Source organism: Narcine bancroftii, chromosome 8 (genome assembly GCF_036971445.1).
Source record: "Narcine bancroftii isolate sNarBan1 chromosome 8, sNarBan1.hap1, whole genome shotgun sequence".
Taxonomy (NCBI): Eukaryota; Metazoa; Chordata; class Chondrichthyes; order Torpediniformes; family Narcinidae; genus Narcine; species Narcine bancroftii.
The window spans coordinates 69,445,917-69,463,609 of record NC_091476.1 but is presented as its reverse complement, the minus strand read 5'-3'; the positions used below and the strand labels follow the sequence as shown (position 1 = coordinate 69,463,609).

Below are 17,693 nucleotides of genomic sequence, written 5' to 3'. Positions count from 1 at the left end.
GACCATAAAGTGCAACGTCATTGAAAATTTATTTTCTGCATTCACACTTGGACTTCCTCCCTGCTAATCTTGGTGTAGTCAGTGATGAACATGGTGAAAGGTTTTACCAGGACATTGCATCCATGAAAAGCGGTATCAGGGAAACTGGAATCCATCAATGCTGGCCATAGATTGTTGGACACTGACATGAAAGGCATTAAAAGCTTAGTACAAACAAAAATCAACAGTTAAACATTTTTAGGTCAGTTGAACTTTGCTTCATTGTGTGATTAAACATGCTAAATTCAATAAAGGTTAATTTAGTGTTGATCCAACTTCCTCTGTGATACATTATTATTATCTTTGTGTTCAGCTTGAAGTTGTCTATCATCATCTCCAATTTTTTTTCTGGAAGCAAACCTTTTGAAAAAAATTATTGTCCATTGTTATCCAGTCATCATTCACATCACCTGATCAAAAATTTAGTGAATGCAAATTGGCAGCTGTCCCATTTCCTCCAACAGTGACTAGTTTAAAAGTAAAGTGCTTTGGGGTGTTCTGGAAGGGATGTGAAAAGTGCTGTACAAATGCAAGTTGTGGACTTGAGCATAAACCACCAGAGCTTTAAGAAGAATAATTTTTTTTCCCTTTTAGCTAAAAATTCAGTTTTATATCAAAGTAAATGGAGCTGTATCAAATCAAATTTTTGGGTAAGAATATTAATTTACTATCACATTGCTGGAATATTGTTGTGCAATAACCCTTTTGAAAATAATTATTAGGCAACTATTCACATTCTTCAGAAAGTTGTAGTCTCAGCCTTTAGAAGCCACTGCCGATCCCACTTTCAACATGTTTTATCATATATAAACCAGAAGTACATCCCAGGATGTTAAGGGAAGCAAGAAGATTGTTGATGGAGAGTTTTGCATCTTTATTGGCTACAGGTGAGGTACCAGAAGATAGGTTCACTAAAGGTATCTCCTTGTTCAAAAAAGGCAGTAGGAGTAAGATTGCAGACAAGTGAGCCTTCCATCAGTGGTTGGAAAGGTGCTGGAGAAGAATGAAGGACAGAACTTGTATTCACTTTGAAAGGCAGAGACTGAATGGGGGGAGTCTGCACAATTTTGTCATGGGGAGATTATACTTCACAAATCTAATTGTTTATTCAGGAGGTATCATCAAGGACTCTCACCAACCAGGCTATGCCCCTTTTGCACTGCTAATATCAGGATGGAGGTACAGGAGCCTGAAGACGAGCACCCAAAGTTACAAAAACAGATTCTTCCCCTCCATCGTCAGATTTCTGAATGGACAGTGAACCTACAGACACTGCCTCACTTTTTTCTCTTGGTGCACTAATTTTTTTTTAAATCTTGTATTTACGGAACTGTCATTTATAACAATTTTGCAGCTGTAATGCACAATTCTCTGCCGCAAAACAAATTTCACGACACATGTTCATGACAATAAACCTGACTCTGATTCTGACCAAAGAGATTGATGAAGGCAGGGTGATAGGATTGTGGGCGGCACGGTTAGCGTAGTGGTTAGTGCAACGCTGTTGCGGCGCCAGCAATTGGGTCCAGGGGTTGAATCCACGTGTCTGTAAGATGTGTCTGGATGATCTCCCTGTGTCTGGATGGGTGATGTGTTTCCTCCCATCCTTCTAAACACACTGGGGGTTTTAGGTCAATTGGGTGTAAATGGACAGCATGGGCTCATGGGCCAAAAGGGCCTGTTACAATGCTGTAATTCTAAATTTAAATTTAGATGTTGCCAATGTGAAAAGCTTTTGATAAATTTCCACATGGTAGCTTTATTCAGAATGGATCCAAGGGGTGTTGATGAACTGGATCCAAAATTGATGGGATGAAATTTAAAGGAGATCTGAGGGCTAAGTTTTTGAATATTTATAATGACCTGCCAGAGGAGGGCATTGGAGGCAGATACTATTGCAACCAATTGAATGGGTACTTGAATAGGAAAGGAATAGAGGAATTCAAGCCCAGCTTAATGGTCTGTAATTTCTCTGATTCTCCATCTCCCATTTTCTGTCAAACATACAGAAGCTGAGTGAATGGCCCTGCATACTGGAATGGATGGAGGGTAGGGCTTGTATACCTCTTGAATCAAAGGGTTGTTAGTGAGTAAATTATAGCCAACTATTGACAGAAGTTTCTTTCAACAACTGTGGTCAGTGCAGAAAAGAATGCTATGAATATTTGTATTCTTCATGAGCTGAGGCGTAAGGAGTTGACAGACATGGCAAGAGCAGTTGAGGCCTTTACATGGAATATGGATAATGGATCTGTAGAATAGCAATTGCATAGAACATTTCAGCACAGTACAGGCCCTTCAGCCCATTATGTTGTGCTGACCTATACTAACCTACTCAACAATCTAAACCTTCTTACCTCACACCCATAACCCTCTATTATCCTTGCATTCTGTGCATATCTAAGTCTCTTTTAAATACTCCTATTGTGCCAGCCTCTACTACCACCCCCGGCAATTCATTCCAGGCACCCACTATTCTCTCTCTGGGGAAAAAAACTTACCCCTGATGTCTCCACTAAACTTTCCTCCAGATGTCCTTTGGTATTTGCCACTGTCGACCCGAGGAAAAAATGCTAGCAGTCTGCCCTATTGATGCCAATTGATGTGGGGAAGGTTACGAATAGTCCATTTTCTAGAGATGATAAGCAAGATTTCAAACCACATCTTTGATCTTTCAACAAGTTTACCACAGATTAGTTTTTCAAATTCATGGATGAAAATTGCTTGGCCATGGAGTTTTTCCACTCTGCTCCCACCCCACACCATGATTACATTCTGTTTAACAATACCAAATACAGAAATGTTCACTCCATGTAGACATGAAGGAAGTTAATCTATATTGTGTGAAATTAAAGAAAATAATTGACTGTTCTCATAGAGGATCTTAAAGATACTAGGTATTTAAAAGACCCTGTCTTTTTGAGGATTTAGATAGATTTAAAAGATCAAATGAACGCCAGTGGTAAAATAAATGTTGAACTTGCTGCACTGCATTATTTGAACACAAGTACTAACTGTTAGTTTAAATATTGGCAGCTCTACATTAGGTTTGACTAGATAGACTCACATTGACTCAGTGAAACATTATACAATTTACTTAATAAACAAAGACCACATGAAGAGCATTGGAAAAATAAACGTGATCAACTTACCTCCAAAGATACAAAGCAATTTATGCTTGATTGACAAATGGGATGCCCAATCATTTCCACTCTTGTTTGGCTTTTGCATTGTCATTTAAATCAGTTAATACAGTGGTTCTCAACCTTTTTCTTTCCATTCACATGCCACTTTAAGTAATCCCCATACCATCGGTGCTCTGTAAGGGATTACTTAAGGTGGTATGTGAGTGGGAAGGGAAGGTTGAGAACCACTGCTCTAGACCCAATTGTTATTGAGATATTTTGCTTGAGAAAAATATGTCATTGGCCCATTTCCTTTGGAGTTCTGAAACCATGCACATAATGAATCAATTAGGTACAATTAAAACAGTAGTTTTCAAACTTTTCAACCCACGTCCCACCTTAAGCAATCCCTGACTAATCACAGAGCACCTATGGCATAGGGATTACTTAAAGTGGTATATGAGTGAAAGAAAAAGGTTGAGAACCACGAGTTAATATCTGTAAAGACAGGAAAATTATAAAAGTACATTAAGTAAAATATCAATAAAATAGAAAGAGTGCAGATAAAATTTACTCAGATGTTGCCCAGACTTTAGGTTAAACAGATTAGGATTTTATTCCCTGGAGCACAGAGAATGAGGGGTGATTTGAAAGAGGTATTTAAAATTATGAGTGGAATAGACAGAGTAAATGTAAGTAGGTTTTTTCCATTGATGGTGGGTGAGATACAAACCAGAAGACATGGTTTAAGGGTGAAAGGGCAAAAGTTTAGGGGGAACTTCTTCACACAGAGAGTGGTGGGAGTGTGGAATGAGCTGCCAGCTGAAATGAATTTTAACATTTCAGAAGAATTTGCACAGGTACATGGATGGGAGGGGTATGCAGGTCAATGGGAGTAGGCAGAAAATGGTTCGGCACAGACTAGAAGGGCTGAAGGGGCCTGTTTCTGTGCTCCAATGTAAGTAAACTTTGGTAATCCAATATCCAACCTATATTCTCACCTAGAATAGGAAAGACTCAAGGGCATTTGAAAGTTTAAGGTCAAAATGAAGTATAAATGTGAAACATAATCAAAATGCAATTCAAACAACTATATAAAGTTAAATGTGTACGTTAAACACCCTTTACTTGGAAAACACTACTATTCATTATATACATTAAACCTGCCATTCTCACCCTTTTTTATGGCTATGTCCCCTTAGAGCTCTGCCCTAAATAATGCACCCCCTTCCCTGTGAAGCAGTCAAGTTTCATTGGTGTCTTCCATACTTCTCTCCTACCAATGACATAAAAAACTTTATGATTTTAGTCTGTGGCCCCCTTAAATGTGCTGAAGTCACCCAGGGTGGTGGTTGGTGGGGGGGTATATGGGTCCTGTTGAGAATGGCGGCATTAGATATTACTGCTTTTGTATATTCTGATGTAGAGCCGCTACTATAATTAGGATGGCACAGTTAATATAGCATTTAGCATAACACCTTTACAGTGTCAGTGATTGGGACCTGGGTTCAAATCCTGCGCTCTCTGTAAGGAGTTTGTATGTTCTCCTGTGTCTGCTTGGGGTTTCATCCAGGGCTCTGATTTCCTCCCACTGTTTACAAATGTTCGAGGGTGTAGGTCAATTGTGTGTAATTGGGTGGCATGGGCTCATGGGCCGAAAGGGCTTGTTACTGTGCTGTATATCTAAATTTAAAATTTAAATATTTACATTCCGATGCCTGATCCTAAGTTTCATCAGGAGGAGCAGAATGATACTTCTTTCTTATTTATGGATGGGATTATTTTGCATTCTGGGTGAGCACGTCAGACACATTTTAATCTTTTCCCATTATTGCCTCAGGTTTCTACATTTTCCAGAGTCAATTTAAACTGGCATGTGAATATCATGGTCATGTACTTATGGAATGTTGAAAGTTCAATTTCAAGTTTACGTTTATTATTACGTGTCTAGAGTCTAGAGAAAAGCTTTGTTTTGCATGCTATTCAGCAAGTCTGAATAAAACTGTGCAGAGAGTAACAGTGGGAGATCAGTTTGAATGGAGGAAGGACAGCATTATTTTGCTTGTGTGTAGTTTGTTCAAAAGTTCGTCTTTGAATCGAGTGATACATGATTTCACAATCTTCTTCCTGACAGAATAAGAAGCAGAATTTATTGGCATGAACCGGTCATGAAATCCATTGTTTTGTGGTAGCATACAGTGCAAATATTGCTATAAATCACATTTCAAAAATAAATAAATAGTGCAAGAAAATAGGAGAAAATGAGGTGATGTCTGTGGTTCATTGTCCATTCAGAAACCTGATGATGCAGGGGAAGACGCTGTCTTTGTGCCACTGGATGCCCGTCTTCAGGCTTCTGATGGTAGCAGTGTGAAGGGGGCATTACCTGGCTGGTGGGGGTCCTTGAGGATAGACACCACCTTTTGTCGATATCCTCGATGGAGTGCAGATTGATGTTAACAACTTTCTTGAGATTTGTCCTGTTCATTGTCAACTTCATACCAGACGGTGACACAACCAGACAGAGGAGGGAGGAGAGAGGGCATCCAGGGTGGGATAAGTCATTTAGTAAACTAACTGCTTTTCTGAAGTATCGGGAGATGTAACTGGAGTTGATGGTGGGAAGGGGTGATGGTTTAAGCTGTTCATCCTTTTAGGAACACAATGGATTTTACTTGTGTGCTATATCAGATATATTGCAGAAGACAATTGTTTAAGAGTACTTGTAGACTGTGTTCAATTTTCAAATTTCTTTCCAATTAATGTTGAAGTTTGCAGAATTTCAAGTAATCTTGGAGTAGGATTATTAAAACAACTGCTAATTTTTTTTAATTTAAATTTCGACATACAGCACAGTAACAGGCCATTTTGGCCCTTGAGTCCAAGCTGCCCAATTTACACCAAATTAACCTACACCATCAATATGTTTCGAAAAGTGGGAGGAAACTGGAGTCCCCAGGGAAAACCCATGCAGACGTAGTGAGAATGTACAAACTCCTTACAGACAGCATGGGATTTGAACCCCGGTCCCGATCGCTGGCGCTGCGTTAACCACTACACAAACCGAGCACTGCAGTTAATTTATGCAGCAATAATGTTGTATGTTCTTCATAATTGACCTGAAGATACATGGCCTTGATTCAACAGTAACCCCACTGTTTTTCTTTAGGAACGAGAAACAAAACAAATTTTGTATTCATGGACAATCTGTACTTTGTGCCAGCACTCACTTCATTGTGTAAGTGTTAAATAATAGCAGACCTGGTTCTTATTTTTAGTTCTTAAAATGGCCAAACCTCTGCAAGGTGGTGGGACTGAAGAAATATCTTTAAAAGTTTGCTAGCTTTTTGCCGTTTTATGACTTAACTGTTTTGAGTGGGACTGAAACCAGGTCATACATGTTAGGCTGGGGTGGTGGCCTCTCCCTTTAAAAACCAGTGACGTAGAACTCATTTATGGTAACCTGGGATTTTTTTCCAGGATAGTTTTTCATAAATATTTTACCCCATAAATGACTTCATTTATTGAATACAACTGCAGTCTTCAATAAAACTTTTTGCTCAGTCCTGAATCATTGAGACAAAAGAGCACAGGCCTGATATGCAGTCAGAAAGATTGGTGTAATTAATCTGGAGGCTTGGAGGATTGAAAAATGTTGAGGACTATAAAGTTGCGGATTCAACATTTGCTTCACTTTTGTGAATAAATAATCTGTTTGCCAAGAATACTAAATTACAATATTTATCTTCATCATTTTTTCAAACCCTTCCCTCTTTAAAACAAACATTTACTTATCTTTTGAATACAGTGGAACATTAACTTCCCTTGCACTCCTATCACCACTGTTCCCTCTAAGCTGTGCACGTGTACAACCAATGCCCAAGGGAAATTGTGCACAAAAGGATGGAAGTTCTATTAGTCTAGATAGAGTTTACAAAGAATGGGTAAGGACCAAAGACAGAAGAGAGAAAAAAATAACTGAGTGGCGTATATATGCATGTTATTCTGTGCAGTTTTATATCAAATATTTTCTAAACCTACATAAACTGTGTTCTGTATGAAGATTTTCACATTAAGCATCTGGATAGTTTGTCAACGAGCTTTGTAATTGAACAAGTTTTGATTTAACCATTTCCAGCAACATTAATAATGATCATCTGTGAATTCGCGGGTGTTATTGTTATTAATTTATTTGGACATTGCATCACGTAAAAATAAGAAATACTCATTGATGTTTTATTTAATGGAATAACAAACTGAACGAAGTCGTTCAAAGTATAGAATAAAAATCTTAACTAAATATGTTACTTTGTAGAATGTAATCATACTTGTATTATATTAAAACATGTCAATACAGTTTTATTAGCCATGAGAGATAGACTGTGCCAGAATTATCTTGAAACCATTTCAAGTTTACATTTTCACAAGCATTTGGAGCTCACAGACTTTTGCCACAGGAAAAACATTTGGACAACATAAGATTTTTGTGTACACCTATGACTAAAAATTAGAGGGAACATTGCCTATTACCACAGTTTTGTTTTCATAAATGAAATTATTTCTGTAAATGCACGATTACGCAATCGAAATACTTGTGTTAACTTTTTTTTGAGAAGGGATGAAGAGTGCGCAGCTCATCCACATTGTTGCAGAATCCACCCTGTAGCTGGACAGTTTTTCCCTTTGTCTGTTCCGAACCAGCTTGCAGAAGATGGGGTGTGTGGACTGCTTGAGATGTTACCGATAGCAGCAATCTGCCCTTGCCTAAAGAACTACCCCAACAAGCCTGCAAGACTATCCAAGGTATCTGTATCCTTTTAGCTAAAGGGCATGCAACTTTGTGTGGATGGAAATGGGAGTTGTTTTATTTCTGTTAATGTTTGGTTTCTGTGATACTATTTTATTGGTGTGCTGTGTCCTGCAAATACCAGGTAGTCCCCAGTTACAAACGTCTGAGTTACGAACAATTTGTACTTACGAACAAGCTGTTCCCAAATTCGCACATGAGCATAAATGCACATAATGCTACTTCACGATCGCTAAATAAGAATTGTAAGTACCTATTCCACCTTACGTACAAATTTAACTTATGAACAGATTCAGGTAATAGAACTCGCTCGTAACCTGGGGACTGCCTGTATTACAATATCTTAGGATGACATCATTCCTTTGGCACTGGGGAGAGGCAAATCTATGGATTTGAATGTAAATGAATGTAAGGCAGAATTTGGGTTTTCTCAAACAGGTTTGTTAATCTCACATTTGGTCTGTGGTCCATTTCCTTCACAATTTCCGATAGAACAATAGCCAAAGCTTCTGCCATGTGACTCAGTTCTTACACTTGGCATCCATCTTTTCACAACAACCACTTCTATTTGTTCCAGTCCTTAGGGTGGCACACCGCTGCACCTACTAGAGCTTCTGCCTCACCACTAGTATTAAAGGTCCTCTTTTCCATGCCCCTTCTTCCCTCCTTCCTCTGCCTTTTTTAAGGCAGATGCCTCCTTTTACCTCATATCTTGAGGAAGGGCTCAGGACTGAAACATTGATTATATATCTTTGACTCCTATGGACGCTGCAGGGTCTGCTGAGTTTTTCCTTGTTCACTTTTGTATATTTGCTACAATCACTGCATTTGCAGACAATCTTGTTTCACTCCATTCCTAATCTCCATTTCTGTCTGTGTGGAATGCTCTAATTTAGTAAAGTGGGGTATACCTGTGTACTGACAGTAACCACACCAGCAGTGCGAGTATAAGACAGCTTTAATAAACTAATACATACACTAAGAGGTCTTGTCTCTCTGCAAGACAAACCTGGAAGGCTAGACTGTAGCTCTGGACTGCTTTATAATACAAGGTCACCGGGATGACCCGTGGTGACCAAGTGGTGTAATTACATATCACCACAACCTGTATCTAAAAAATGGTATGTGATAGGAAAATTTTAAAGCAATTTTCATGATCAGGAACCCAAAATCCATAAAATATACACATAAATGTTCAGGAAGTAAAATCTTCATTGTCTAGTGTAATCGACACATGAAAAAGCCACAAATGGTTTCAATTTCTGGGCATGATTGTTTGTCTTTCATATCAAGGCTTTTCAAAAGCTTTTAGATAAAAAAATTGTTTTTTTATATATCTGTTAAGTTTTAGCAGGAGCTACAGCAAAGAAACACAGCCACCACCTTGGATGCTCTCAACGACTGTTTTATTCAAATCTCGCGCGCACCTCTTTAAAGGCAGCGTGAGCTCGGCCACTGCATGAGCGGTGATGTCATAACAGCTGCCTGAGGCGCGCACTGGGCTGGAACCACGAGGTAAGGAGGACCTCCTATGGCACCCTCTTCTCATGGCTACCCCACCATGCGGCGGTACAAATGGGGCTGATTTGCCACAAGAGAGTGCGCCGCCACACAACCCACCCCTCCCCAAAGAACTGGCTTAAGTGTCCTGCCACTTGGGTGGATGGCCTCAGTGCTTGGGCTTAGCTGATTAAACCGGTCGCAAGAGGTCCAAGTGTGCTGCCTTTAGGCAGTCTACTGTGAACAGTTCATTTTTGCCCCCATTGTCTAATGTAAAAGTCTTGCCAGACTGCTGGAGGACTTTGAATGGGCCCTAGTAAGGACGCTGCAAAGGTGCAGCGTGTGGTCTGTGCTGAACAAAAACTAATTCCGCTGAGTCCAGCTCTTTGGGAAGATGGGCTGGTCGGGCACCATGATACGTAGGAGGCGAGGGGGGGGTGGGGGGCCTAGCGAAGCGAACTTGCTGTGTAAGTCCGCCAATAGTTTCGGGTACTCGGTCAAAGAGTCAGATTCTGGGCCGAAGAACTCACCAGGCAATGAGAGTGGCACGCCGGACACCAGCACTGTAGATGACGCCTGTAGATCCTCCTTGGGTGCTGTTCTGATGCCAAGGAGGACCCAGGGTAGTTCGCATGCCCAGCTGGGACATGTGAGGCAAGCCATGAGGGCTGACTTCAGGTGGTGGTGAAATCTCTCCACCAGGCCATTTGCTTGCAGGTGATAAGCCGTGGTATGGTGGAGTTTAACCTCCAGTAGGTTCGCCAATTGAGTCCAGAGGGCAGAGGTGAACTGGGCATTCCTGTTGCTGGTGATGTGCGCTGGAACTCTGAACCTGGCAATCCTGTGGACGACCAAGAACCTGGTGCACGTCTCGGTGGAAGCCTCCTTGATGGGAATGGCTTCCGGCCATCTCGTGGTCCAGTTGACCACCGTAAGCAGGTAGCACGCCTCCCTGGACACCAGCAGGGAGCCCACGATGTCAGCATGTATGTGTTGGAACCTTTTGACTGCCGGGTCGAACTGCTGAATCGGGGCTTGCTTATGCCGGTGGACCTTGGAGGCCAGACACTGAGTGCAGCTCCTCACCATCTCAGCTACCCCCTTCTTGAGCTCGTGCCACACAAACCGCTCCACCACCATTTGCACCGGTGCCTTCACCGAGGGGTGTGCTAGATCGTGGACCATGTTGAAGGCCTGCAATATCTACTGCAGCAGGACTACTGGGCCCAGTAAACCAGTAGCGTACCCAGGCTGTTTGGCAACCGAATGTCCTGGAGGCGGAGCCCCGAAATGGCAGTACGGAAGGCTTGGTTCTCCGCATCTTCCCTCTACACCCTTGCCAGCTGAGTGTAGTTTGGGCTGGGGGCAAGGGTGTTGATTGACAGTCAGGAAAGCGCGTCCGCCATGACGTCTCCACCTGCCCTGTGCTGGATGTTGGTGGTGAACTCCCGACACATAGGAGAGATAGTGTTGCTGGTGGGCTGACCACAGGTCCTTGGTCATCGCGAGGGCCTGCGTGAAAGGCTTGTGGTCAGTGAACGCAATGAATGGCCTGCCCTCCAGGAAGTACCAGAAGCTAGGTATAGCGCCAGGAGCTCCCGGTCGAAGGCGCTGTACTTGAGCTCCAGTGGTCGTAGGTGCCTGCTAAAGAAGGCCAGCAGGCGCCACTTCTGTTGAGCCACTGCTCGAGTACACCACAAATGGCCGTGGCTGAGGTGTCTACTAAGAGTGTGGTGTGTGCCTCTGAGTGCAGTGAACTAATAAGGTGGCGCTGGCCAGTGCGTCCTTTGTGGACATGAAAGCGTCCTCTGCCTCTTCAGACTAAACCAGGACTTTGTCTTTAGAAGCGATCAATGAGAACAGTGGCTGCATGATGTGGGTGGCGCTGTGGATGAAACGATGATAAAAGTTCACCATACCTATGAATTCTTGCAGGCCCTCGAGGGTGGTGGGTTTGGGGAACTGCCGTACGGCTGCAACTTTTTATGGTGCCAGGGCAGCTCCTGCTGCTGAGATGGTGTGTCCCAGGAATTGCAGCATCTGCTTGCCAAACTGGCACTTGGCCACGTTGACTGTGAGGTCGAATCCCACCAGGCAGGTAAATAGGGTGCGGAGATGGGCCTTGTACTCCTCATGGTCGTGACTAGCGATCAGGATGTCATCAAGGTATATAAACACAAAATCCAGGTCCCTGCCTACTGCATCCATGAGGCTGCGTTTTTAAGTCCAAAGGGCATGTGCAAGAATTCGAACATGCCAAACCGGGTGATGATCGCCGTCTTACTGATGTCCTTGAAAGTGGACTGGGATTTGATGATAGCCCCGAACCAGGTCGACATTCGAGAAGACCTGGGCACTGTGGAGGTTGGCTATAAAGTCCTGGATATGAGGGATTGGGTACCTGTCCAGCATAGTTACATCGTTCAGGCACCGATAATCCCCACAGAGTCACCAGCCTCCAGAAGATTTGGGGACCATGTGAAGAGGGGATGCCCAGGGGCTGTCAGAGCAGCATACAATACCCAATGCCTACAGGCAAGAGAACTCCTCCTTGGCTAACTGCAGCTTCTCAGGAGGAAGTTATCGAGCCTTGCTTGGCGTGCAGCGGGGGGATATGGTGCTCGACCCCATGCTGGGGTAAGGCAGCGATGAACCATGGCTGCAGGATGGAGGAGAACTCGTCAGGTATGCTGGAATACTTGTCCCTGGGGGCGGTGATGGCGGCTTGCAGGCATCCATGGCATCGAGGTTGACCGAGTGGAATGTGCGGGTGTTAACTAGTCTTTTGCCCTTCAGGTCCACCAGCAGACCATGTACCCTGAGGAAGTCAGGAAGAATACAGTACCCACTGAGGCCAGCACGAACTTCCAGCGGAATTTATCTCTCCTGATCTGGATCTGCGCCCTGCGGGTGCCATAAATTTTGATGGCGGAACCGTTGGCTGCCCGCAGGGTGGGACCACGAGGTCGGGTCCAGATCTTGAAGGTGGTCATGGGCAAGACGCTCAGTTCCGCTCCAGTCTCCACAAGGAAACGCCGGCCAGTGGACTTATCGGTCAAGTTCAGGAGGTTGTTCGCGTGGCCAGCCACCGCTGCCATCAACGGCAGCTGGCCGAGTCATTTCTCTGGCAAGTACAGGGTTGCCTGCACTTGCGAGTTTGTGCCCCCCAGCATTGATGATAGAAGCACCAAATGGGGTGGTGTTCCTCTGGCTTGTGCTGGGGGGGATGGGGGGCTGTGACTGGCTGGCTTCTGGACAGGTGACCTGGCTGAGAATGGCTTAGTTCTCTCTCTTGGTGCGCCAGAGGATGTCCACTCGGGCCACGACTCACTGTGGGTCACTGAAGTCTTTGTCTGCCAGCAGGAGATGAATGTCCTCAGGCATCTACTCCAGGGAGATCTGGCGGAACAAGAAACAGGGCTTGTCATCTTCCGCCAGCGCTAGCATCTCATCCATGAGGGCCGATGGCGTTCGGACTCCCAGCCCATCCAGATGCAGGAGTCTGGAGGCACTCAATTATGGGGAGAGACCGAAGGTACCCAGAAGGAAATTTTTGAGGGCAGGGTATTTACCCTCAACTGGTGGGTTGTGGATGAGATCGTCCACCCTGACTGCCGTCTCCTCGTCTAGCATGCTCACGACGTGGTAAAACATCTGTGGAGATATTCCTGAGGTGAAACTGCACCTATGCCTGCCCGGACCACGTATGCGGGCGATGGGCCCAGAAGGGGGGCAGTTTCACAGCAACGATGTTGATCTCGGCTGGATCCATGTTGGGAGACCAGAAGAGCGTCTGGGCTCATCAGGGTCACTAATGTAGAGGAAGCTACAGCAAAGAAACTCACAGCCACCACCTTGGATGCTCTCAACGACTGTTTTATTCAAATCCTGCGCACGCCCCTTTAAGGGCAGCGTGAGCACGGCCACCGCGTGAGCGGTGACATCATAACGGCTGCCTGAGATGTGTGCTGGGCTGGAACCATGGGGTAAAGAACCCCCGACGGCGCCCTCTTCTCATGGCTGCCCCTCCACGTGGTGGTACAAACTGAGCCGGTTCGCCACAAGAGAGTGCACCGCCATACAGTCACTTAATTTAAAAAAAGTAAATTGCTTTATTCTTACCTTTACCCCTCAGATTTTCTCCATTCAAATGAATGGATGAAGTGATCCTGAGCCTGGCCCCCCAACCTGGCAGATGTCCTGGTGGGAAATTACTGGGAATCTCTGGAAATTTGCACTCCACCATCCATTGTACTAATAGAGCTTCAAAATGCAGTGATCCTGTTGACAGAAGTTACTGATGTTCCATGCAGAACTAGCAGCTTTTTAGGGAAAGATTTGGCTTTTTTTTAGTAGTTTGCACTGAATTACCAAGGCACATAATTGTATGGGTGCTGATACACTTAAAGGATCAAAATAATGTGAGGCACACCATCTGATTGAATGACTGAGCAAGGTTGAAGGAATGCATGGAATACTCCATTTTTTCTTAGCTTTCACCGTGCTGTACGACTAAATTAAAATTTGATATCCCACATCTCTGTGGGAAATGTTTGCAGAGTTTAATATTTAGGGGACATAGGTTTAATTTAATTAGTAAAGCAATTAATAGGAAGTTGAAGGAATGTTTTGTTTCCTTCTGAAGAATTTGGGGGTTCCAGATCTCTGTACTCAAGTCAAGTTTATTGTCATCTGATTGCACAAATACAACCTGACAAAATAGTGTTTTCCAGTCCTCAGTGCAAAAAAACACAGACACACAACCAGGCAATACATATGCAGGACAAATATACAAACCAACAAGCAAATAAATAAATAGACATTGTTTCTTGACCGTGAAAGCCTTGGATGGTTAGTGGGAGCAGTTCCTTTGGTCGTTGAGTGTTCTCACTGGCCGCGGGAAGAAGCTGTTCCTCAGCCTGGTGGTGCTGGCTCTGATCCTCCAATATCTCTTCCCGAGGGGATCAGCTGAAAGATGTGTGCGGGGTGGAAGGGGTCCTCAATGATTTTGCATGCTCTCTTATTGTTTTTAAGATCATTATTTTTACAATCTGTGCTATTTGGAATGGAACATAGTGAATGGAAAATGGATATATTATTCCCACGCTGTGAACGTACTGCATGTCATGTGAAAAAGTAAGATGAGTGATATTATTTGCTTAAGAAGAATAGCTCTCCTTGACTTGACACATGTATTTATATACGGACCAGCTGACCTGCCTGTGCTATTCAAGGATTATACAAGTACTGTGTCATTCTTCATGGATCCATCCTGCCTGGCAGACTGGGAGAAATATAAACAATATCCCACTCAAAGCACAGACCAAAAGATGGTGGAAGGAAAGTGGACCTTGTTTGCTTATTTGTTCATCAAAACATGACATATTATAGTGGGTAATGTGCTTATGAGCTGTATAGGTTCCATGAAAATCACACTTTTGAATTGTGATTTGCTGTTGCAAAACACACAAAGTGGTCAGTGCAGAATTTCCCTTCCCCCCCCCCCCCCCGAGTTAGTGAAAGCTGCTCAATGAGGCCTTTATTAGCACAAGATCATACTGTGAGTTGTAAGCAATCATCAGAAAAATGGCAATCTCATGCACTCCCAGACTGCTACCGCCTAGGAACTGGAGGGACAGCATCACATATTCCGTCTGGGCACCCTCCAAACGGATGGCATAAACATCGACTTGTCCCATATCCATTAGCACCTCCACCCTCCTTCAACCTGTAGCCCTTTTCACACCGCCGATTACATCTGATTATAATATCGCGGGTCAAATCGCACGCATCGTGCGGTGTGAAATGACATAACCAGGCAGGACGAGTCAATTTCAACCAGCTCTGATACAAAAGAAAACAAATAATTATTTATTTGTTAATTTCCGCAACTTCTGAGCCTCTGCAATGCTTACGCGCGCGCACAAAAGCTCGCTAACTGTTTTAAATTGGAGAGTTTTCAAGAAGTCCAGATTCTTGGGTGGTCTGGATTTCTGGCATCCAGGTTTTTGGACTTCTACTGTATCAGGCTGACAGTTTCTCTGGTGTCTAATTTTGAATGAAATTGAATGACTCCATCTGCTGAATTTTTTTTCTAATATTCAGCAGTGGCGTAAAGAAAAGCAGCAGCAGATGCTGCAGGCATTTAACTGTAATGTTCATCACACTCAGGTTATTTTTGTTTCCTTTTCAACAGTGATAAAACTGCCCAGCTAATCATCTTGAGTATAATTTGCATTTGTGGTTATTTTTATTTTAGAGAAATGTTCCAAGAATACCAGCTTTATCTTTGGAGATATTAGAGAAGTTGAAGTGGAATATACCCCTTCCTTAATTGTAATAACTATTGGTAACAATAAGGCTTCTGCCCTGTGGGCAGATAGATACCCTCAAGAGAGCATTCTTTTAGATGTACCATATGGTAACAGCCCCTTCCACGAGTCCATACTGCCCAAATACATATACACCCAACCTCCGTACATTTTTTAAATGGTGGGAAAAAAGTGGGAACTCCTGGAGGACACCCATGCAGACACAGGGAGAATGTACAAACTCCTTGCAGAAAGTGCTGGATTCGAACCCCCAGTCACTGGCGTTTTAATAGCGTTGCATTAACTGCTACACTAACCATGCTGGCCATTTAAGGAATCTAGTTAGAAGTTGAAAACAATTTTAACATTTTTAATTCAATAAACAATACATGAAGCAAAAGTACAATACACAGACTGCAGAGGAGACTTTTTTTTACAATGTATGTTCAGTGAAATGATTAATTATGGAAAGAATAGTCAACAGACAAAAGAAATTGCTTTCTTGCATAATTGCCTAATATTGAAGCAGTTTAAGGCAGAGATTGACAGGTGTCTGAATAGCCAGGGGAGAAGGCAGGGGAGTGGGGCTGAGTGGGAGAATGGATCAGCTCACGATGGGCTGAATGGCTTGCTCCTATATATTAGGCTTTTAATTCATCTTTACCCTCAGTGTATGATGGGGTTATGTTCTGGGACTCCCTTAGTAAGTCGAAAAAAATCGTGTCAAAAAGGGCAGTGGAATCAGTGTTGGGACCAATACAGCACTGTCGGGAAAGATCGGGGCAGTGCTGTCAGGAGAGATTAAACATCATAGCCTAGCCAAAATTCGAAGTACTACAGATTCAAACCATTGTAACTTGGAAGAATCGTAAATTAGACCATTGTAAATCGGGGACTATCTGTACTTTAAACATTTGGAGATCATGTCCAAATCAGACTTCCAATTAGCCTTCTCTACAAGAGAAATGTGAAGCAATGAATGTAATGTTGAGATAATAATTCAGATAAATTAATAGATGAGGGAATGATATGAATATCTTAATATGATTTTCAACCCAAATTATTATTTCAATATTTTTGATAAAACAATCCCTCCAACAGATTTCAGATGATTGTGAAGATATTTGTTTAAAATTTAGAGAAAGAAATGTCAAAACCAAGAGAAATTTTTGCTAAAACAGAAGTCCAAATTGCAAATGAAAGAAAGCTAGGTGTATGAAGCTGCAATAAGTATGAAACTCAAACTCCAGTCCTTTTTGTGGTATGGAGGACTATGGAGTGGATGTAGTACAATGGAACTAGGCAGAACAATGGTTCGGCATGGACTTCATGGGCTGAAGGGCCTGTTTCTGAGCAGTAATGTTCTATGGCTCTGTCCATTAATTGTATACACCTCTATTTTGTATGTCGAAGACAGCTCATCAGGTAAATTTGCCACCTTTGATGCTAACTCATTGGCTAATTAAAACGCAGCCTGAAAATATCCAATCTAAACTCAGAAACTGTAACTACTGTCAGTGGTCTGAGGGGAAAAGAAATGGATAATACAGGTATACCCTGCTTTATGAAACTAGAGCGTTCCTACAGAACCTTTCATAATCTGAAATGGTGTAAAGTGAAGAAACAATTACCATTGATTTTGAAGGGGAAAATTTTTGAGCACTCCCAGACCCAAAAAAAACCACCAAATCATACCAAATAACACATAAAACTTAAAATAACACTAACATTTATTAAAAGCAGGAATTATATGATAAATACTCAGCCTATAAAGTAGAAATAATGTATGTACAGGGTAGTTAGGCTGAGTCTTTGGAGGTTAGGTTGGTGGGTGGTACAGGAGACCGGGATGTAGGAGAGAGAGAGGAAGAGGGTTATCTATTGACATCTCATCGTAGTTCCCGGGGAAGG

At 42.9% G+C, this 17,693-nt stretch overlaps 1 protein-coding gene across 1 annotated transcript in view; it reads left to right on the top strand.

Annotated features, from left to right (window-relative positions):
* Positions 1-14,858, top strand: part of LOC138741771 (type 2 DNA topoisomerase 6 subunit B-like) — a 51,402-nt gene extending 36,544 nt beyond the window's left edge. Inside the window, exons 6-9 of the mRNA XM_069896059.1 lie at positions 634-689; positions 6,334-6,402; positions 7,781-7,971; positions 14,662-14,858. Of these exons, the coding sequence (XP_069752160.1) occupies positions 634-689; positions 6,334-6,402; positions 7,781-7,971; positions 14,662-14,852 (507 nt within the window). The 3' untranslated portion in view covers positions 14,853-14,858. The remainder of the gene's footprint in view (positions 1-633; positions 690-6,333; positions 6,403-7,780; positions 7,972-14,661) is intronic.
* The last annotated feature ends 2,835 nt before the right edge of the window (positions 14,859-17,693 follow it).